Raw genomic sequence first — 22,444 nt, forward strand, 5'->3', positions numbered from 1 at the left:
CATGCTGAACCAAGTTGGGTCCTCTAATTACCATTGAAAGTTTTTTTTTCATACTTGTAAGCAGTCAGTTGGCCTATTTAAAGAGTGACAAGTAGGCCACTATACTGTTTGGGGATATGGTGTGCATTACATGGACTAGACTAAATGTAGGACGGTATAGAGGGGGGGCATAGTACAGAAACTATCATTTTAGGAGAAAAAAACAATCAGTATTCAAAGATTTTTGTCTGGTATCATGCATCACAATGCTCTACTGACATTTTTTTGGTTTGTTTTTTTTCCAAGCCACAGTGCAATGCATCCTCGAATGTATTAGGGGATTATAGGGATTGGGGATCATTTTAAAAACGACAATAATCATTTACAAATGTTCAAGTTTATTTTAATATTTACACTTAAACGCATTCACAGCAAACACATTCGTACACTTGAGTGAAACCAGTTAAAGGGATTGTCCAAATGTAAATAGGTTGCAAGAAAAATACTCACGCCATTTAAAATGTAAAAGGCACGTGCACCAAGGCGCACAGTACCAACAAATCTCCCTTCCCTGCTTGAAAAAAATAAATACATATTGCGAGTGCTTTCTATTGTATGTACCATTTGTGTAAACATGTTGGTTGTGCCGCTTTGCTACACAATCCTCCTTCACCACCTGCTTAAGGCACAGCAGTAAGTGGACCTTATAAATAAAAACATATTTCAACAATAGTTTCCTATTAAGACATGAAGTCAAATACGGAAGTAAACAAGTACAAACACAGCATAACAAACTACAGAGAATCAAAGGAGTTCTCTTTTGAAACCCGCTTGGTAAGGAGTTTCCCACCAGATGCTAGTATCAAACAATTCATCGCTTACTGTAAAAATACTTGCCAAAGCAAATGGCCGAGTACACGCCAGATCGTGTTAAATGGATTTGATCAAAGTTCCACATGATGTGAAATGTGCTTTTTTTTTTTTTCTTTTTTTTTTTAGTCTATCTCCATGGCGGACAAATCGTGCTCTCTGTCAGATTTCTCTGAAGGCCCGTCTTGTGACTTGGGTGTGCTTTGGTGGTCGGATTCAGAACTGGACCCTGGGGGGGTCGGGGGGGTTGCATGTTGCGTGTCCTCTGCTAATGAAACATGTGCAAGAAATGCGGTCATTAGAAACAACTATTCTATGTGGGTCCCCGGCCGATAAATCGGCATCGTCCCAAAATAATTTGCCAAAATTGGCAGATTTTTACTTTTTACCTTTATTTACTCTAACACTGGTTTTTATTATTTATTACACATACATCATCATTCTACGGACTTGTCTTTCAAAATAAAGCAAATGTTCATTTTTGTGCAACGAACTGACCTGATGTCACTACATAAAACACAACATGAAGTCACGCTTTGTTTGAAACTTTTGTCAAATGAATCATGATACTGGCCGGGTTTTTTTTTCTGCCAGCCAACGCCATTGACAGAAAAAAAAAAAGCCATATTGGTCAGGCCCTAATTGTACATATTTTTCAGCAGAGATACGACTTCAAATTTCTATTCTGTCATCACCTTTATCAGGTTCTGCGGAGTCTTCGTCAGCCCTGGAGGATGAGGCGGGTGCCTCAGAAGACTTGAGGTCACCGGTGATCTCGGGGAGCCTTGGTGCTTGAGGTCTGGTCTTTCTGGCAGGGTTGAGGAAATAACAATATGCGCATCGGAAGGCTGAAACGCAAATAAAAAACCGCACGTGAATGTCATCTCACAAACAGACACATACATGAAGATGAGCCAATTTGGTTTGTTAAAAAAAAAAAAAAAAAAACGGCCCGAGGAGCATAAACACACACAAGATTGATGCGCAGCATCGCTTTGCATATTCCATCTTGGTGTGAATTTGCTCGCAGGGGTCGTCGGTGGCGGCGGAGGCGTTTAAAAGCCACATGATATAGTGCGCTGCCAAGTGCTAGAGGGCAAACGGGAGGTGCAGTATTTGAGGGAGCCGAGTGCTTCGCAAAGTCTTACCGACGTATTCAAATTCCTCTTTTAACGCCATGCCGTTGTGGGACAGGCACTGCTGGCAGATGAGAGCAAATCTGAGGGCGCAATGAAAAAAAGACTGTGAAGAGTGGAAGCTAAAAAAAGTATAAACAAAAACTACTGATGCGTCCAGCAAAAGTGCATAGTGTAAACCCATTTCTGGTATTTACCTGTTTTGTGGGCCATCTCCAACAAGATACTCGATGACTCTGTCCATAGCGCCCCTGTGCCTCGGAAGCAGTGGTCTGGCCAAGGGCGGGCCTGGGGGGTGCATCCCTTTTCAAACAACATTGACGCGGTTGTCAAAACGAAGGAGCGGGAGATTCAGGGGACGAGAAAGAACGAGGTACATTTCATCAAAATCCGTGTTGTTAATGACCGGTATCTCCCTCGCAAAGCACGTCCGGATCCCCCGCGGCGTCGGAGAGTAGTAATTAATATAATCTACCATCAAGAGCAATCATAGGAAGATGACTGGTCATTTCTGTGAGACTTGGCACCGTCTCAGTACCCCGCTGCTTATTAATTCGTCGACATATGGAAACTCTGCGGCGACTCTGTGTATCAAATTGCTTTTCACTTTCAATTTTCAGCAGAAGCAGGTGATATCAAGTCGTGTAAACCATTTGTGAGGTGCTGCCAATGCCAAAGGCAATTTTGCCAAGAAGACATTTACTCAGATTCCAACACCATTGCCCAGAGAACAAACGGCGCTGCGGCTAATTAATCATAGTTAATGTAATCCTGCTTCGTGCATTGCTCACAGTTGGCATTCCACATGGCAATTACGGCTCGCGGCTTCCTCGAGGAGCACATTTCCTTTACTGTTTGCACCCATTTGCTTCTTCTATTGAGTGTTTATAGTCCAGAAATAATTTATATTGAATATGTGCTGCATCTATACGGCTACGCAGATGTCTCCCACACAGGACAACTGTTCCATGGAAACTCTTTCTGTTTCTTCTTTCGTCTTTTAATGCGCCGGCGTTTTTGACGCAAAAAAGCACAATCACAAGGGAAGTCAACCCCAAAATTTTCAGTATATTAAGTTCTATACAGCCCGGACTATGTCTATATAGAATCAAATATCTGTGCAGACAATCGTCAAAATGCCAAATATTGTTGCAGATAATCGTCAAAATGCCAACTATCTCCACCTGTAAATGGGGAAATTGCCGAATGCCGGCACCGATAATGATCAAATTACCAATCACTCATAATGGTCAAACTGCGAAATGGCAAATATATGTAGATGATGGTCAATTTGCCAAATATCAGCTCCAACGATAGTCAAATTGTCAAATACCGGCGTCAGCAATGGTCAAGATGCAAATACTTGTAACGGTCGAAATGCCAAATATCGGCACCAAAAAATGATCAAAATGCCAAATATCAGCAAAAATAATTAGCGTGTCTTTAGAATAAGCATGTGATCACTATTGTGTTTTTAGAGTATGAATCAAACAAAAAACCCCGCTGTTTTTATCCATCTCATTGCGCTCAACTGAAAATGACACGCAGTTAGTGGCTCAACTAACCACCAATCACGCCTCAGCTTGCCATCTTCAGACGACCAAAGTCCGAAAATAGTTGAGCCATGATTGGTCGTTACTATAACGTCATTCTCCATCAACAGCAAAAGACAAAATGGCCGGCATTGACTTTGCTGCTTATTTCACATTTCATGTACGCAAAATTCATGTTTGGACAAATAAGGGCCAACATTTTAGGGTTGACTCCCCCTTTACATTTTTGTGCTTATAATCTGAAGCAATTCATACGACAGCGCCTATTGTTTCGATTGAAGAACTGGTAAAGAGACTGAGCAACTGGGGAAAGAGAACCAGGAAGAGTAAATCAGGCCTTAATTGGCCACATTATGATGCGGTCCCCCTGTGAGCAGGTAACTCACCAAATCCTGGAGCAGGTGTTCCAGGGGTCACGGGCTTCCTCATCAAGCTCTCCTGAGCGCCCGCGGCCGACAGGCCCCTCTCTGGGGGTCCTCCCGGAGCAGAGTGGGATGATCGTCCGGGGTAGGTGGGCCCGCCGGAAAGGGGAGGGAGGTCCGCCACGCTGCTCGTAGACGTCACCGCCGCCGGGGGTTTCGGGTTGACGTGGCGCTGGCGAAGCTCTAAGATACGAAAAAAAAAGTGAACCTGTTGCTAGATGCGCTAACGTAGGAAAGGACCGCATGGTAATCCGAGCTGCGAGAACTCGCTAATACCTTGCCCCGGTTTTGGCGTCGCCTGGGGTGCGAGTGGAGTCGATTCGAGTTCCTTGGTGAAAGAAAAACTGTTAGTTGGGCGAGACAAATGATTCAATGTTACATTTATTTGGCGATTACAACGCTCACCGTTCTTCGCTTGGAATCGGGATCAAATCTTTCCAGAATCATCTTTGCGTTTTTATACGTCTCTGTTTCCATGACTTCTTCGAGCTGAAATGAAGAGTTGCTTGGTGAAAAATACTGTACACTCATTTAATGCTCATCTAATATCTAATTATCTAGCTGTAATAAACTATACCTACCGTGACATTAGAAGTGACAGAAAGCGCCTCATCTACATTTACAGTAAATACCAAAGACTTCTTTCTACGTGTTTACATGTAGTACGAAGAATAATTACGTTCACGACTTCGATAATGGAGATGGTGAAAATCCATCAGCCCTAATTATTGAAAGTTATTAGACCCGACAGAGGATGACAAGTCATTTCTCAGATTTATTTCGTTCCGGTGCTACGTGCCATTAATTACTCTGCCATTAGCGGAGTACTTGAGTGGGTTAAGTCTTCAAACCCATCCGACGCCATCTGCGCAGAACCTTGATTAACAAATACAAAAGACTGATAGGATCGATAAGAGCCATAATGATAGGTCCCAACATGAGAAGTGCGAAACATTCAAGAGAACTGGGATTTTTAGCTGCTCGTGTGCTTTAGAATTATGTGCATACTTTCTGTGGGTTTGCGCAATAATGAACAGTATTTATTTTTATTTTTCTGAGGCCAATGTTGATATTTTTTGGGGTGCGGGAAAAAAAATTGGGATTATTGACCAGGCTCATCATTGCTTGTAAAAAGTAATTTAAAAAAAAAAAAGTACATTTGCTTCGTTTTGAATGACATCCACAGAAGGGCCAAAATTCACGTCATGTATTTAATGATACAATAATATGGATTTATGAGTAGTAAACATCGACATCTGTGTTATTTGTATACAACTGCTGGAATAAAGGTAAAAAGTTGAAATAATCCGCAAATATAGGCCATTTGGACGATTATTTTGGGATGATTTACAAAGGGCCAATAACTTACTATTTTCTTCTTTTGCACTTTGAGAGTCTCTAGTTTTTCATCTGAAAGAGAAAAAAAAATCATGTCGAATCTAATTCAAATTCAAATGACATTGATGAATGAATCAAAATTAGCATACTATTCTTTTCCGTCCTCCGTGAAAATATTACTATCATGAGTTTTCGAAGCAACCACACTCTGGAACAGGAAAAAACGAAAAACGAGATGTTCGTTGGCTTGATCGTTGGCAATATTTGGTGTAGAGCTGACTGAGTACTGCACTTACAGTAAAGGAAATATGACAAAGGGAAGAGCGAGAATAACGCGCCCCATCAGCCGTTCCGGCAGGTACCAGCAATACACCACCGCGCAGGTGATGAGGTAGAGAAGAGCAGAGTACAACAGCAGTCGGCCCAGCCAAATCTTCAGCTGCCTTTGGTATTTTTCACCGTGCTCCTCATAAAGCTGAATGTCCTGGGAAAAAAAAAGAAACAAAACAAAACAAAAAAAACTAACGTTTAGGGACATTCGATACAATAGTTTTTTTAGACCGATACCAGTATGGTTAATCACAGATTGGCTGGCAATGAACGAGTTCAAAACCTACCTATTAAAACATTTTTTCTTCAAAATTAAATAGTAAATTCTATATATTCCTATATAAAATTTCTCTTGTATTCAGTTAATAGTCATTTCCCAATCTTCCAATTTTTAATTCCCTCGCTTGTGATCATAAAATAGCTGTAAGTGATTGGCCAATCAAAGAATCGGCTGGCCATCACGAGTATTGACACATTGAAATTGGAATTGGCCCAGTATTGCTACTTGATATCGTTACTTACTAGTAATGTCCAGATCCCAGTCACATGACAGGAAATCAAACTCAATCATTTTCAGCAAATCCGAATCGGTGAAAACAATCGCATTTTCATCTTTTTTCTATGTATATTTTTAAGTGCTCCAAATCAATAAAATAATCCCGAATCGCACAAAGATTGATGACATTTACATTGTGGCATGAGACATCTACTGGAGCTACTGAAGCCTTTTATAAGCATGTAAAACATTCCTTCATGCACCCCTTAAAAGTATCACTTATCTAATCCACAAATAGCTATTGAGGTCATGTACCCCACTCCAAGCTAACATGTGTGTCTGTCACTCCACAACCAATGCATTACATCCTCCCCATCCGCTGTAGTAACAGGATGATGTTGTGCAACACTCCACAAAAGTTAAAAAATAAAAAGAACAAAATCATCCACAGCAGTAGGAGGTAGAGTGTTTTCGTAAGGCGGATGTTTTGTTGCTACTTGACCTGAGCAGTGTCAAGAGCTCCAAGGAGAGATGGCTGAAAATAGCCAGTAAGCTTAACTGTTGCGGTGCACTAAAGCCCTGTCAGTTCTCAAATGAGGAAGTGTTTTAGATACACAAGGATCCATTTTGACTACATGTCTATTACTGATTTGAGCTTTGTTATGACAGCACCTTAAGCTTGGCAATTGTCATGAAAACTGTCACACCTGATGGCCTGCCCCATAGCGCATGGCTCCCACAGAGCCAATTAGACACCACGCTAAATCTTAAAAGTATTTGATCAATCGGCATGTGGAAAAAGAGCAATCCGCGCCATACAATTGAAAGCAAAGTGTTCCTTTACCTTATCGAGTCCCTCCAAAACCTCCACAGTGGAAGGTTTGGCCTGCAGGGGAAGAAAATGGGAATAAATAACAGTGCCATTAAAAGAGAACATTGAACTTTCTGTTGCAAATTCCTCTTTCTGCATGTGATTTACACATGCCTGTTTTGAAGCCACAATACTGCACTCGCAATGCCAAGAAAACACTTTATAGCGGCACAATTGTTGGTACTTTATGTATCGTTAGATTATGCAAGTGTAGGATGACCTCAACATTTTGTTTAAAACAAACACAAACCCTCCATCGAGAGATGGCAGCCCCCATAATGATGAAAGTAGAAGGTAGCCTCCTCGTCAGTGTTTTCACTCTTTGACGTCTTCCACCTGTGGACAAAATAAAGCATCAATGTTTCACTCAAGTTGTCAAACTACTTGACAGGGAAACACTTAAGCCTGTCACTCCAACGTAAACTGCTTCGAACTCCTCGAAGTGTCAAAATAGTCTAGTCCTAAAGATACCATGTAGATTGTGAACAAAATAGTAAAGGGAAACAGAGCCACATGCTAGCTTCTAGCATACAGCTAGCATAACTCAAAGTGGACATAGTGACTCGATTGGCTTCATTTGGACACTGCAATAAAGTCACATTGTTGTTACAACAGATGCAAACCTAAAACGAGGGATCTGCAAGGATTTTAAATAACTTTAATCTACTTTTCCAACAAGTGTTAGCTCCACTAGCTAACTTTGGCTAGCAAGCGACTCGACGCTAACGTAACGTGTTGCATTAATGTTACGTCTAAAATGCTACTTAAACGGGACTTTGAAACGGGAGTGAAAATGTAGCCGTGTTGAGAGATTTTATAAAACATACCTTGGGTGGAACCGATTTTTTTAACAGCCCTCGGCTTGTACTCTGGTTACTGTCTGCAGCTCTCCTGGTTTAGATAGTGTCAAGATTAGGGGGTGTGTCCCATTGCAACACCCAAAAAGAACATGGAATATTCTTTCTTCGGTCCACTGTTTAAAGCGCTCTTTCTGAATTGGTGTTGAGGAAAAATAGTAAAAGGTTAAGTGGGTCCTTGGTTTAACATAGTGAAGTGAGTTCTGAGTCAGTGGACTTAGCACAATAGGAAGCACTGACCTACTTTTTACGGTTAGTTTTATTGTAGTGTTCCTTCGGTTATCGCTGGGCCACGTCCCCAAAAATACCCGCAAAAAGCAAAATCCGCGAAGTAGATTTTTTTCGTTGATTTCTTTTGTTCAAAGATAAATACATATTTTTTTAACAGCAACGTTATATATATATATATATATATATATACACATGAATTTTTTTTCAGAAAAAAAAGTGGTTCCAACAGTACCGCAAGAAATTGCCTGTTGTTCATAAAACTTTTTGCAAATCCCCAAACATATACCTACATAATACATTTTTTTAAAAACTAAAAATCTAAAGCATAGACGTCATCCCAGGAATCCTAATTTGTTGCAGCGCCATTACCATATGCAGAGCAAAAAACCTCTGGAAGAATTAATCGTTAACCCACTAAAAGCAATTTCCAAAGATAATTGAGAACACGTTTTGATACATATGCATGAAAAAAATCCTGTATGCAACACGCTGGCAGCCTCCAGTAATTGATTGAGGGGATGACCCGTTATATTAAATGTTATTTGAGAAGCATCAAAACGCACAAAATTGCAATTTGCCCAGCTTGTATCAGAATTAAAAGCCCATTCATCATGATTATGACTTGATAAGCTAATTTAACCATTTCGCTCCGTCTTAATGAGCTATAGTTGAATTAATGCCATGTAATATATGAAGGTAACATTTGAACAGAGGCAATGATTTGAGACAAACAGAGCAGAAACTACTTTGGAAGCGTAATGGCGGCATAAATCTCGTTAAGCTCTCGTCTTGCCTTCACGTTTGGGGAACATTTTCAAGCATTAAATGGGATCTTATAGGTGTTGGAAGCTACCTGATGGTCTGAGGCTCCATGGAACAGCTGCAGTGTGCGATTCAAATAGTGAACCAAATGGGAGGGGAAATTATCGGCCTTCGTTGGCTTTGCATGTGATAATATGGAACGATTCAACAAAATTGGTCCTCATTCACCATCTGTATTTCGCAACTCGGTTTTGTTTTAAGTCCCCTTTACAACATTTTGCGTGTGTTCTTAGCATCAAGATAGCTGCTCATTGCCTTTGGTGGAACTTTCACAAGATCTTCTCAAGTCTTTCACAAGAGCGTAGGAGAATTTGACCCTTCTTAAAAAACAAGTTGGAGGGAGCTTAAACTTTACAAGCAGATCTGCAATTTAAGATCTTTTGAAATGAACAAAGTCACACATTTCTTGGCTATTGCTGTTCTCTACCCAACGGTTCTCGAATGGGGGTATGAGTACCCCTGAGGTTATCTGAAGGCACTTCGGGGCTACGTTTTAACGCGGTTTGTGCAAGCATCGGCATATCAAATGCAATGCTTTTAAACGACGTGATAGGAACATTTCAGTTTTCAAATGGAAAGCAAATTAATTGGAAGAGAAATCAACCCATCGCCAACTTGTGTCATTAGTGACACTATTTTCTAGCGGACAAGTCAGAAATAAAACATGATGTGAAACAATTTTCAGAAGTTGTTTGGTTGTTTGGTGTCAAACAAACCAGAAAGTTATGTTAAATACATACAAATACTGGGTTGACCAGTTTTTGACTTATAATTCCTGACACTTTTTGGCAAAACTAGTTAGTTTGTGTGCCATTATCAATAACCCACAGATTCTTAACATATATAGTTCACCTCGTTTTTTTGTTGTTGTTTTTTTTCCAATTTGGGTAAACCAATTTTCCTTTAGAATATTTATCAGTCCTTTGCAGAAAAAAAAAACTTTTATTTGATACTACTGTTTCTGCATGCATTTCACTGGGCATCAGTCGTTACGGGATTTTTTTACTCTGCTAAAATTATCATGTAAAACCCAGTATATACAATATTGACCCTTGTGCAGTATTTTGTCTTTTCCTTTGGTCCTTACATCAAAAGTATTTCACATTAAAGGAAAGCACAAAAAGAAGACAATAGGCTAATATAGTGCAAGAATGATGAGGAAGAAAATGACCCAAAAATGGGCAAAATACTGCACAATTATTCAAACTTCAACGTTTCATTGAGGCGCTTATTTGTCAAAGCGAACAGGAAGTATCACTGCGCATGCGCAACGTGCCAGTGATTTATATTTAAGGAATTAAAGTAACTCCAATTCTTTATTCATATTTAAATGAGTTTAAACAGTAGGTAAACACAGTGGTTTCGTCTTTAAAAGAAACGTAGCCGAACTTCAGGGATCTTAATTTACGCATGCGCAGACTCGTCTGTCAGTGCCTCAGATTTTCCGATCGTATGAAAATCCATTACCAAAAACTGGAAAAAAAACACAAATTTGACTTAATCCACAATATCACTCGCTCGTGTATACGCGACTGTTGTGCCGCTACGTTCCTTCAACGCGTTTTGGCCCCACTTACTCCCTGTAGTTTACCCTCCCCCCCTTACACCCCCCCCCCTCCCTTTTTTGTCCTCCCGCAGCAGCTGTCACCCCGTATTACTCGCAGTCAGCTAAATGAAACATTATTCTAAACATATGCATCGTAATCAGTCCGGTCACACTTACAAGAACACGCGTTAATAAGGCAATCAATCACCGTGGAACAAGCGAGTTGTGCAGTAACAGCTCATAAACAGTGCGTAATGAAGAATTGGAGGTGAGCGTGACACGGCGCTGATCAGATAATCAATGTCAAAGACGCGATGAATGTCAGTAAACGCACTTTTCGCGTCGTTTCTATAAAATCGCTCAATTTACAACAGGCCGTTCAATTACCCTGAAAATACAGGCAATTAAGCGGCGGCCTGATTGGACAGTAGGGGCCGCATCATCGATCCTCGCCTTTTTTTTTTTCTATCTCAGCCGCTGCTGCGCCTGGACATTTAATTTGGCTTTTCTATTAGCACCCAAATAAAGTAGAATATAGCAGAATATTAAACAAGCCGGAGATTTATCCCCGTGCCAAAAAAAACATTCAGTGAAGGTGACAGCCACTCGACGACGACGACTCTTGTCGTTGGATGCAAAACTAATGGCGTTATTGTGGCCGGTGCCCCCTCCCTCCCCTCTTTTTTTTCTTTTTTTTTCCACACCCACCATCTATCTCAATGCAAGGCTCGCTTTAAAGCGCCAGGAAACACGGCGATACATCACACCCATGTTCGCAGCCTCCTAATCCCGCTTCTTTAATGGGCACGTTCAAAAACAGCAACTTATCTTCGGGTCCCGGGGGGCCATTCTGCTGCACGTTGAGCGTATATTTGAACCGGGCGCAATTAGCGACAGGATCAGCCAGTATCATTTAGAGGTAATGTACAAATAATGGTAAATGATATAGCTGGAGTGACCCCTCATCGAAGGCCCCCCTGTTCCAGCATTTGCATGCATTTTTAATTAGCAGCGCGATGGAACTGTGTCACGCCATGCAAACAAATTGAGAGCTACTTATGTCCTCCTGAGACACAGCTTATTCATTTGTGGCCACTGCGGTGGATATTTGTTTTTTTTTTTTTTGGTTATATAGTTTGACTCATTCCTACCCAACTAAGTCCTAGTGTGCTTAATAGAGGACACCCTGGCCTCTCCGGTGACGTCTAATGTGTTTGAGTAGAATTGCTGTTTTACTGAGACAAAATGTCCACTGCAGTTGACACAAATAATCTGCGTCCGCAGGAGGACATGCAGTCTAAGAGGTGGAAATGTGTGAAGATTTTCTATTTATTTTTTTTCCCCAAGAACAAACACGACCAATAAATAACAGCATTTACATTTCATATTGCACATTTTTTTTCCAAGTTAAAATATTTCAAACCATACAGTCATTGATATTTTAAATACAGCGATATTTATAGAGACCCCAGAAGGTAAAAAGTTCAATATTATTTTTCGTCATGTGCTCGTTTAACAGACTTTAAAAAAAAAAACATTGAGTGGCCAAGTTAAAAACAAAATAATCACATATTGTATTTTTATGTTGGGGGACATTACACTGAAAAAATGAGCCAATAATTACACTCCAAAAAATTACTGGGTAAAAAAAAAAACTCAATTGTTGATCAATAAAGGACTCGTCCAATATTTGACCCAAATGGACCCAATTTCCAACCCTTGGTCGTTGGATCAAATTGACCCAAATATCGGGTGTGTATTTTTTTTAACCATAATTGTGTTGCACATATATTAAAAAAAAACAGTTGGGTAAAAAAACAACAACAAAAAAACAGTTTGGCTCAGTATTTGGACCAGTTTGAATTGTTTTGTACAAAGAAAATTGAATTGAAACTGATTTTAATGAGTTATTTTACTCATAAAGGCCCGATTTCGGTTTTATTTTTGAGAGTGTCTAGAGAAAGTAACGCAACTATAGTTGCATCAAATTAGAGTCGTTGGAACAAACTTTATTAACACAACGTTAGAATAGAATTTACAAACATATTCTTTAAGGTAACGTAAAAAGACAATATGTTTGCTCTAACTACTTAATTTGATCCAATTAGGTGCATACATTTTAAAAGTAGTTAGAGGGGCCATTTTTCAGCGTGCAAATAGTTGATTTATTTTTATTTTTTTGTCTGAATTGTCTTTAAAATCCAATCGATTTTTTAACCCCATTTTTTAACTTAAAAATTGCAATCGGTGTTGCTGGCTCACATCCAGTGTATTCAACATTAACAACATTCAGAGTCACACAAATAAAAAATAAAAAAACATCCACATTTATGAGGCATCTCCTCCTCAATAACTTATTTTGCAAAATAGTCCACAATTTACAATTCACATGTTTCAAAATTAACATATCGGTGATGTCCCATATAGGAACGAATTAAATAGCACACGCGGAATTTGTCAGGATGTGCTGAGGAGCTCCTCTACACGGGGAAAAAAAAAAGAAGTGTTTTTGATGCAACGGCCTTGTAAATAAATCAGTTACCGCAATCTTTTCCATCGCGGGCTTTTTGGCCATCCTATTTGCAAGCTTTCACCAGTTGACTTATTAACCATATATACAGAGTTTTCTTTGTCTTCTCCTTGGCTCTTTTGTATGTCTAATGACTTCCCTGCGCGGGTTGTTAGGACTTGACAGCGGGTCTCCAAACGAGCGAGTTCGCCTATTCAAAAGGAAGCTCCATCTAGGGTGCATGATTGGCAATTTTTGTCATCATGCTCGCATTATTAAGAGAGGAATTGACAAGGAAAGAGGCGATGCAAAATGATGCGCGCCTGCAAGCTGATTAGAAAGGTCCCCACAGAGCAGAGGTGCTGCTGCAAACATGCTGTCTGCTGCCAAACGGGGCTTTGGTGGTGTCGACAGAGACGTGGGCTGCGGACCGGGCGCTGCATGTCTTTAAAAAAAAAAAAAAAAAAAGAATAACAAATAAGTAAAACAATCAAAAGAAAAACAAGAGAAATATTAAAACATAATTTAAAAAAAAGGCTTGCAATAGCCTCCTGAGACCCAGTTTAGTTTATTCATTTGTGTCTATAGCAGTGGACATTTTTTTTTTGCTATTGACTCATCTGAGCTATGAAACGAAGACCTATTGTACTCAATGGAGGACATGTTAGTCTTTCTAGTGATTTTTAGGGGGAGTGCAATTCACTTTGCTGAGACAACATGGACACAAAAGTGGACAGCGATGCAAGGGGACTCAAAATGTTGTAGTTTTTTTTTTTAATGCAAAAATTGGGGACGATAGAAATTGAAAATAGGTCATTAATTTTGAAGGCTTAGATATACGTGATTGTTATTTTGAAATAGATTTGGCCTTAAAATGTGCGACTGCCATTTTCGAATTACCCAAATGCAAAATGGGGTCCTTAATGGTAAAATTTCTTGATCTTGCAAAGTAGATCACAGTTGATGAGAATTATATTAATACAAAAATATTAAATATAGTATGTGATTTTTTTTGTTTTAATCTAAAATATCTTAAATGAACAAAAACGGACTTGCATTTTGCAACTCACGATTCAAATTTGACAAATTGGCCATTGAGAGCTAAATACGCATTTTTTTTTAATGCTTTAAGGATGACATTTTGAGTTCAAACACCAGATGAAATGTCACTATTAGGTGACATGGAGTTTTATTGTGGAGTTATTGTTATCACTTATTGTGAATCATTGAAATTGTGGAATGTTGTTAATGAATGACACTGAAATAGATATGATATAAAATCAAATATAACATTATTTCAAAGTAACTCATTAGTGGGCAAATGTCACCTGCAAAAAGGTCAACAATGACTGACAATCTATTTGAATTGCTTTGAGGTTTTCTGTAAAAAAAACAAAAACAAAATAACACTTTTAACGATTTGTTGAGATGCAGTCAGTGTTAACTGAGGTATGCAGCCAGTGTGAGTGTCTGTTTGTGTGGCATTTTTCTTCATGATTTGAACCCGGAAGTGTCTATAAATGGTAATGATTTGCTATTGGTCGAATCATCCATTTTTTTCTGATTTCAGTGAGATTTTCAAAAGATTAAAAAATGCAGCGAGGACTGACACAATTCGCGTGAGGGAATGCAGGGTGAATTAAAAAAAGGAATATTTTGATAATTACTTAAACTGTGGTGTGTTTTTGAAAGGTTAACGACCTACAGTGCGTATTTTTAAGCAGAGAGGCAAACACTTTTTTGTCAACATGAGTACACTGACTGTGTTCTATGTGTTTCATGGCACTGCATTAAAATAAAATAAAAAATTGGCAAGTCACTTGAAGCACGGGACGGTTTGGGGAAAATTGGAAATTGTGTGTTATAAGTTTCACATTGGTCTTAGCTTTTAAACGAGTTCCAGTTTCGATCAATCAAATTTCCAAAACACTTGAAAAAAAATAAGAGACAGGATAAGTTTGTGTGGAAATTAAAGCTGCGCTCGGGAAGAAAAAAAAAAACATAAACAACAAATGTCGGGCCGCTCGTTCACAGTTATCTGTTGAGCGACGTTTCCTCTCGCTGGTCCGGCGATGGCACCGAAGTCTTGCTAAGCACAGCCGCCGAGTAGGGCAAAAATCCACTCTCGGACCTCTGTCCAGAGGCCGTGCACGTGAAGTCGGCGCCGCCGCCGCCGGCACCCGCGGCCCTGGAGCCCAAGGCGCCGGCCGCCTGGCTGCTGTGGCAGCTGAGGCAAGAGCAAGGCGCGCCTGCCGACGGAGCGCCCACCGCCGCCGCCGCCGCAGCCGCGGCCGCGGCCGCAGACGCCGCCGCGGAGCTGTTGAGGCCCGCCGGCGACTGGTAGAGTCCCGGGTGGCGGAAGCTGCACAGCAGCTCCGGCCGGGAGTAAGGATGCGAAAGGGCGCGGAAAGTGTCGAGGGGCCGGATGGAGGTGGCGAAGGGCGACGACGCGGCCCCGGAGGCGGCGGCGGCGGCCGCGGCGGCAGTCACGCCCACGTGCGGGTAGTAGTGCAGGGGCATGTGCGAGTGGAACGGGTACGGGAGGCTCCCCGTAGCCGCAGCGTGGGTCATCATGTAGGTGTAGAAGCTGGGGTCCGCCGGGTGGGGCCACGACATGGCCAACCGCTGCCGCTTGTCCTTCATGCGCCTGTTCTGGAACCACACCTGCGAACGAGGACCGCCAGAACACGCATGCTTCTTATTTCCGTCATAGTATTAATCATCTCTGTCATTTTTAACATCACGTCCTACGAAAAAACTAAACACATTGACAGCATATTTTAGCACCACGAACCGACATTTTTTGCAAGCGTTTAAAAAATACTTTGCAATGCTTACAACCGGGGAAAAAACAAAATCATTACTACTTTCAAATTGTAAGTTGACTACCGTTGAATTGACTACAGAAATCATGCAATAATAGCAACAGTAATGGTAAAGTCCAAGAATATTTGTGCAACCAAAAACAACCATAATAATTATCTTCCGTTTAATTTTTAAATTCGCCACAAATTGACTATTTGCGTGCATGCATTTTTTGCATCAATAGTATATAATATCAATAATAATAATGGTATAGTTAACGATAACTACAATATCCGTGATAATAATATATGTCTAAATAAATAGCACAAATGCAACCTCAAAGCTTTTATTTTGATTCAGCCAAAACATTGTTAAATTGCAAGCATTTCTTGCATTTCATTGTTGCAAATTGTATTTTATAATAGTGTAATAACATTGTATTACAATAACACGATAGTATAGACCACACCCGTTTATTTCGTTTACATTATTACATTTCCTATAAAACAACCTTGTAAATAGGTAGCACCCCTATAAAAAATGTATCCGTTTTTACACTTTTGCAGTGCTAACGATATTAATATAGTTTATGAAAATGCAGTAGCAATACAATTAAAAAATGCTTTAACGAAATACACTACACTTGCAACTATTACTTTTAATTCAGTATGCAATGACTGTGTAAAATAAAAAAAACGGATACTAACCCCAATATACCAAAGTGGATATATTTTTGAAAAATCCTTGAATTAATAATAGTAGAATAGTATATTTATTAATAAAGTAACAACGTATAAGTAACAATAATATAGTAACATATAGTACATACCACGTCACTAACCAAAACGATCACCTTTTAGGTTACGTTTACGATCTATTGACTATTCGTGTAAAAAAAAAAAAAAAAAAAAACTATACGTACAACAAAAATCAATTTCGTTTCTAAAATAATCAAGAATTTCATACAATCATACACACACAAAAAAAAGTAAAGTCGCCAAATTGCTGACGAAAAGTAGAGTATTTAGTGCATTTACAAATTCCACCCCCCCCCCCAAAAATCAGCAATATGATCTTGAAAATTGTGATAAATTTTTAATCCCTTTACCTTGATGGTGGTTTCAGGCAGATTGAGAGCGGCGGCCAGTTCGCATCTCCTCGGCCTGGAGACGTAATTTTCCCGGTAAAACTCCTTCTCCAGCCGGCCGATTTGCTCCCTGGTGAAAGCTGTGCGGTACCTCCTGACTTGATCGGCGTTGGAGTTGTTGTTGGACGCCCCCGTGGAGTTCCCGTTGAGACCGGATAGGGAGCTGGAACTTGTGTTGGACGATCCAGAATCGGAATAACCTGCAAATGTTCGGATGGTTATTTTAACAGACGACACGCGACAGGGCCCCTTCGACAACCTTCTTCTTTTCCAATTTAGCACCGTAAGCTCACCTTTGTTGTTCTCCTTGTGCTGGCTCGGCGAGCGATGCGTGGGGCAGCCCACTTCCACATCACTGTTGATGTCCGATTCCTGGGACACTTCCGAGTACAGGCTCATCTTCTTCCGGCTCTCGGACGACGAAATGTCCGCCGAGGGGCTGTGCTCGTTGCCCTGGTGGGTCCCGAAAAGGCTGTCGATCTCGAACTTGCCTTTGCTTGGCATGTCCGCGAGACTCCCGTGCAGGGACGCGGACGTGATCCTGGGACTGAGTCGTCCTCCGTGCTGGGAGTTCTCCAGGGCCTCCAGCACGGAATTCCCGGCCGAATCCGCGAGCCTCTTGGCGGCCACCGGACTGTGCAGCCCCCTCTCCATCAGTATCATCTCCTTTCTTATCCTCTCCATCACCAAGGGGGGTGAAGGGGAGGAGGGTGAAGAGGAGGAAGAAAAAAAGTGGTCCTGGCGCGGTTCTGGGTGCGGGAGCTGAATCCGCATGCAAGTGTCTCTGCGAGCTCTCTAAAGCTTTTTATAAGCAAGACGCAATAAACGGAAGAAATAGAGGAGAGCGCGCTTCAAAATGTGTCTGGCATCCTCCCCTGCACGCCGGCGATATGTCATTCATCCGAAGGGGGGGAAAAAAATGAAAAATGAAAATAATGCTCTCTGCAGGCTGACGCGGTTCCAATGATCATTTATTGTAACAGGTTTATAAGCGAATAAACAGGAGAGGGCTGTCAGTTGATGATGGAGGCGGCCTTCGGTCAGACGAATAATATCCAAGAGGAGAGGAGTGAAGAGGAGTGAGTGAGGAGTGAGCTCGCAGCTCTTTGGCTTTTTGGCCTCGCGGCTGCCTCACGTTGACAGTCTGATTAATAAAATGAGCGCTGCAACGTTTCCCTCTTCATTTAGGAATATTATTATGCTTTGATTCTCTATTGTTTCCCTCCCCTCGCAGATTCGTCGGCCCTCCCCTCTTCTTGCGAGACTTTATTGCCACCCCCTACCCCACCTAGTTTATTTAGCTTTATTTTGGGGGCTGCCCCATTTTCTTGCATGTGAATTTTGATGCTAATTTCTTTTTTGGAAGTTGGGTGTTTATGTGTTCGCAACTTGAGTTAGCTATACTGCAGCTGCCAGTTTTCAATGCACTAATTCACATCGACTTTCATATTCAAAATATCCATACATTTATCTTGGAATATCAATTTACATGGTTTACATAGTTACTGTCGTCGCCTTACGAAAAAAGAGTCGACGTGACGTCATAACAAGACTTTAAGAGCCACTAAAATGAAGGATTTATGTATGTGGTGTGCATTTCTTTTAGTTAAATAAAAAAATGACAAGCACTGTTTTTTATTTGATGCGAAAAGTATTGTTTGTTTGGCAGAAAACGACAAATAATAACCTCACACACAAAGTACCCGGATGTTTCAGTCCATATGTGTATCAAAAGCATAGTCTTGCAATAATATCCCGTTTCTCCAAGGGACTTTGAAGGCATCACAAGAAAAACTCATTGGGGCCGTCTGACGCCCTCTGCAGGTTTGTTAGTATAGTGGATGGGCCTTGCTATAAAAGTCGTTTGTATCGCAAAAGAGTCCCTTGGCTTAAAATAAAGAAATAAAGAAAAGACAACTTGTATTTTTTTCCGGAAAAAAACGTTTTTAAAGATTAAATATTTGACATTTAACGCAACAATGTTGGTTAGCAGTCAATGAAACAATTGTTTGTTATTATTTTAAAGAGGAAGTCACCAAATTTTCTCACGTAATGAAATCTATCCCCATCAGTTTAAATAGAGCAGTTTGATTAATATTGCATTAGTAGACAGTGAATGAAGCAGGAAAATCCTTTAATTTTTATCGATCTTTTTGGGCGGCCATTTTCTCTCGAGCTGTCAAAATGATATGAGTTGTTCAAGTAACAACCAATCCCAGCTCGCCTATTTTCTGAGTTCGGTCATGTGACACTCACACTCTTAAGTGGTGATTGGTTGTTACCAAGATTTTCAGTTAAAAGCAAAATGGCCGCCATTTGAGATGGATGAGGTCAGGAATTTGCCTCTTAGTTCATCTTTCATAAATGTAGTACAAATCATAATGTTGTGTTTAGAATTTTTAGGCTGTATAGAATATGTTATTGTAAAAAAAGTTTTCCTTTCCTCTTTAAAGTCTTCTCGTTACAACCGATAACAAACAATCTACAGTACAATATGATTATAAAAAGTAGAGCATTCCAATGTGCTCTTACGCTGATTGCAGCGAGCTGAAGGCAACAGGCCCATTTGGCTGAACTTCTGTGGACTTACTTCCATCTAGTGGTCATTACGAGAACTACAAGCTGTCGTGACTTCAAACCTCTTCACTCACGTGTTCAAGTTGGAATTTAGGGTCATTGGTCATGGGGCGTCCGCATTCAAGTTGCCAACCGCTTCGAACTGATTGAAATAAAGTTTCTCACTTCCACTAATATAGTTTGACAAGATTCAAACATGGAAATTCTTAAATCTTTTAACACCTTTACTGAAAGTACTGGAGTAGAATGAATGTTCTGAACTGTACAGCAATACTAATTGTACATAAACCAAGAATGAAAAATGGGTTCACCTCCAACGCTGTTTCCAAACAACTATTACTGTGTGTTGATCAAATTAAAGGTGAAATGTTTTTCTAAGGTGGCAGGCATCAAAATTAAAATGAATGGGTACGAAAATACATCTAAACATTAAATAAATCAACATGAGATTTGATCACTGTATTGTATATTTGTAATTAAAATGAGTGTTGATTAACAGGAAGGTGCAATCACATTCTGTTACTTGCATCTTCTTGGAATTTGTATTATCTAAATTGAGAAAAAGCATGACTAACTCTTCACTGATGGGTGAAGATAAGGACATTTTTGACCTTATGCAAATTTCACGGCCTGCAGGCTCTGGTCAAAAGAATAATTGGATCAAATTTGATTTCGTTTTTTGAAGACACTGCGGGGTTTTGTTTCATATTATGAATGCTTTCTGCCAAGGCGTCTGTGGTCCTGTTTGCTTGCGTTAGCTTACCATCTAGTGTACATTTGCTGAAATTACAGCCACGGCCCATATAATGAACCAGCAGCCTCTAGTGTCGTAATGGTTTCCGCAAATGGTCCCGCATTGCAATTATTACTCCCAAATGGAACACTGTCTTGTTTTTTAATTCACGGTTAAAAATGATTCAAATAATTTATTAAATTCATGATAAATGTCTTAAGATGATATAAATATGGCTTTTCATCTGCAGAAAATGAATATAAAATGTTCTGCTCTGTTGCTAGTTTATTAGTGCTCACTTGCTTAATGGCTACAGCTTGCTAGCCATCCTGCTATTACACCATAGATAGATGGATATAGAGCTTTTTAAAATTCATCATAAATGTCTTTGGTTCAAATAAATATGGATTTTATCAACAGTAAATTAATATATAATTCGCTCGCTACCTAACTTGATAGTACTAACTCGTTATCTAACGAAAACTTTATAGCTATCAAGCTAGCGCAAGCAAGCAATCTTGACATAGATTCAGAGCTTTTTAAAATTGATATAAAATGCCTTAAGATCAAATGAATACAGAATTTTACCTACATTAAATACTCATAAAATGTTCAATTCGCTAGCTAGCTTCATCGGGCATGTTCGCTAGCTAGCTTCATAAAGCTCATTCACTAGCTAGCTTTATGGATGGATGGATGGATGGATGGATGGAAGGATGGATGGATCGACAGACAGACAGACAGACAGACAGACAGACAGACAGACAGACAGACAGACAGACAGATAGATAGATAGATAGATAGATAGATAGATAGATAGATAGATAGATAGATAGATAGATAGATAGATAGATAGATAGATAGATAGATAGATAGATTTCACATCGTCAAGCATGGCCATTATTCATGCTTTCTGGATTGACTGTTAAAAGTGTGAATTACTAGTATCTTAATGGAATACAGGCCAGGGGATACTAAACTGTTATTAATTTAATATGCACAGTTGTGCTGAATACAAATGAATGGCGGCGAGAGAGTTGGCGGTTGCCTATTGGTTGTAATAATAAAGTGCTGACAGGTCATTTTCGGAGCCAGTTAGTAATTGCGTTCGCAGGAGTGCAGAAATTGCTGCCTTCTCCCTTCTCCCTCTTCGTTCTTTCCATGCAGTTGCATACTGAAGAAGTGCTATGTGTCTATGCACCACAAAAATGCACTTTAGAAGTTGTCACAACAGAGCAATTCAATAAAATAATAATAGTTTAAAAAATATGGAACGGAAGGACACTCAGAATTCCTGTAATATGTTTTGTTTTATTTTTACTATTGGTCATGTAGCACGGATGCATCTATAGCCTATTAATTGTTTTAACTTTTGGGTATTTAATTCGACCTAGCTGAATCCCTGCTTTAAAAAAATCCCACTTAATTACACACACTATTATTCGAATGTTAACATGAACATGATGAATATATTCCCAAGACACAATCCGTTTTTAAAGGGGTATTTTGATTCCAAAATTTTGGTCCTATAGGCTTGGACGTGGAGAGGAAACGCATTTGGGTTAATTTAGTTTAGCCATTCGATAGTAACAATGATTCCAACAAAGTGCATTAATCCGATTTAATAATCAGAAAAACGCCGCTTGCTTTTATATGGAACCAGGTTTTTAGTAAAACGGGATGTATCAGACCCAAGTGATTCGAATAAATAAATCTAAAGGGGGGGGAAGCTTTTAAAAAACTGAATGCATAAGAACGGTGAATGAAGTTATACTCAATCCAAGCTGAAAAATAGAAATATAGTTTTTGGTTCGACTGAATTGACATTTCTTTAATTGAAAGTATTTTGCAGAGTAGCCGAAAAAAATACAAACATATGCTCGATTGTATTTTACTGCTAGATGCGTTTAAATATTATTATACAAACTGCATCTCGAAATTTCTACAATTGTACCAGGCCGTCTTGGAAGCAAAAATACGTGCATTAGACGCTCGGCTCTTCGTTCTGCAACAAATAAATCAAATGTCTCGTTTTTAGGTTTTCGCAGTAAGCCTAAATCAAAATATACGTGCTTGCCAAAAAAAAAAAAACATCTTTTTGTTCCTTCTGTGTTTACGTTTGTGTAGTTCCCAGTTAGCTCAAAGTAATCCGCAAAGTAATCTGTCATACATCTTGTATTTTTTTCCGTGCATTCCAAAAAAGGCTCGCTGTTGGACTAAAG

At 39.9% G+C, this 22,444-nt stretch overlaps 2 protein-coding genes across 4 annotated transcripts; both read right to left on the minus strand.

Annotated features, from left to right (window-relative positions):
• Positions 1-360: 360 nt before the first annotated feature.
• On the minus strand, positions 361-8,053 carry lnpa (limb and neural patterns a). Of its 3 annotated transcripts, none has more exons than XM_088416116.1 (13): positions 7,823-8,053; positions 7,246-7,331; positions 6,969-7,010; positions 5,595-5,782; positions 5,448-5,506; positions 5,330-5,370; positions 4,366-4,449; positions 4,237-4,288; positions 3,925-4,143; positions 2,183-2,273; positions 1,998-2,068; positions 1,545-1,697; positions 361-1,117 (listed from the first exon to the last, which is right to left on the minus strand). In XM_088416116.1, exons 2-13 carry the CDS (start codon positions 7,270-7,272, stop codon positions 975-977), a joined length of 1,170 nt encoding a protein of 389 aa, XP_088272242.1. In that variant the 5' UTR covers positions 7,273-7,331; positions 7,823-8,053; the 3' UTR covers positions 361-974. The 3 variants fall into 3 exon arrangements, with proteins under 3 accessions (XP_088272242.1, XP_088272241.1, XP_088272240.1); XM_088416115.1 differs by having other exon boundaries at positions 361-1,114; positions 2,183-2,288; XM_088416114.1 differs by having other exon boundaries at positions 2,183-2,288; positions 7,823-8,050.
• Positions 8,054-14,776: 6,723 nt separating this feature from the next.
• evx2 (even-skipped homeobox 2) lies at positions 14,777-17,596 on the minus strand. Its single transcript, XM_088415700.1, has 3 exons — positions 17,206-17,596; positions 16,874-17,112; positions 14,777-15,624 (listed from the first exon to the last, which is right to left on the minus strand). The coding sequence occupies exons 1-3, from the start codon at positions 17,594-17,596 to the stop codon at positions 14,995-14,997; spliced, it is 1,260 nt and encodes a 419-aa protein (XP_088271826.1). The 3' UTR covers positions 14,777-14,994.
• Positions 17,597-22,444: the final 4,848 nt, after the last annotated feature.

Source organism: Hippichthys cyanospilos, chromosome 5 (genome assembly GCF_059441005.1).
Source record: "Hippichthys cyanospilos isolate Australia breed blue-spotted pipefish chromosome 5, RoL_Hcya_1.0, whole genome shotgun sequence".
Lineage (NCBI taxonomy): Eukaryota > Metazoa > Chordata > Actinopteri > Syngnathiformes > Syngnathidae > Hippichthys > Hippichthys cyanospilos.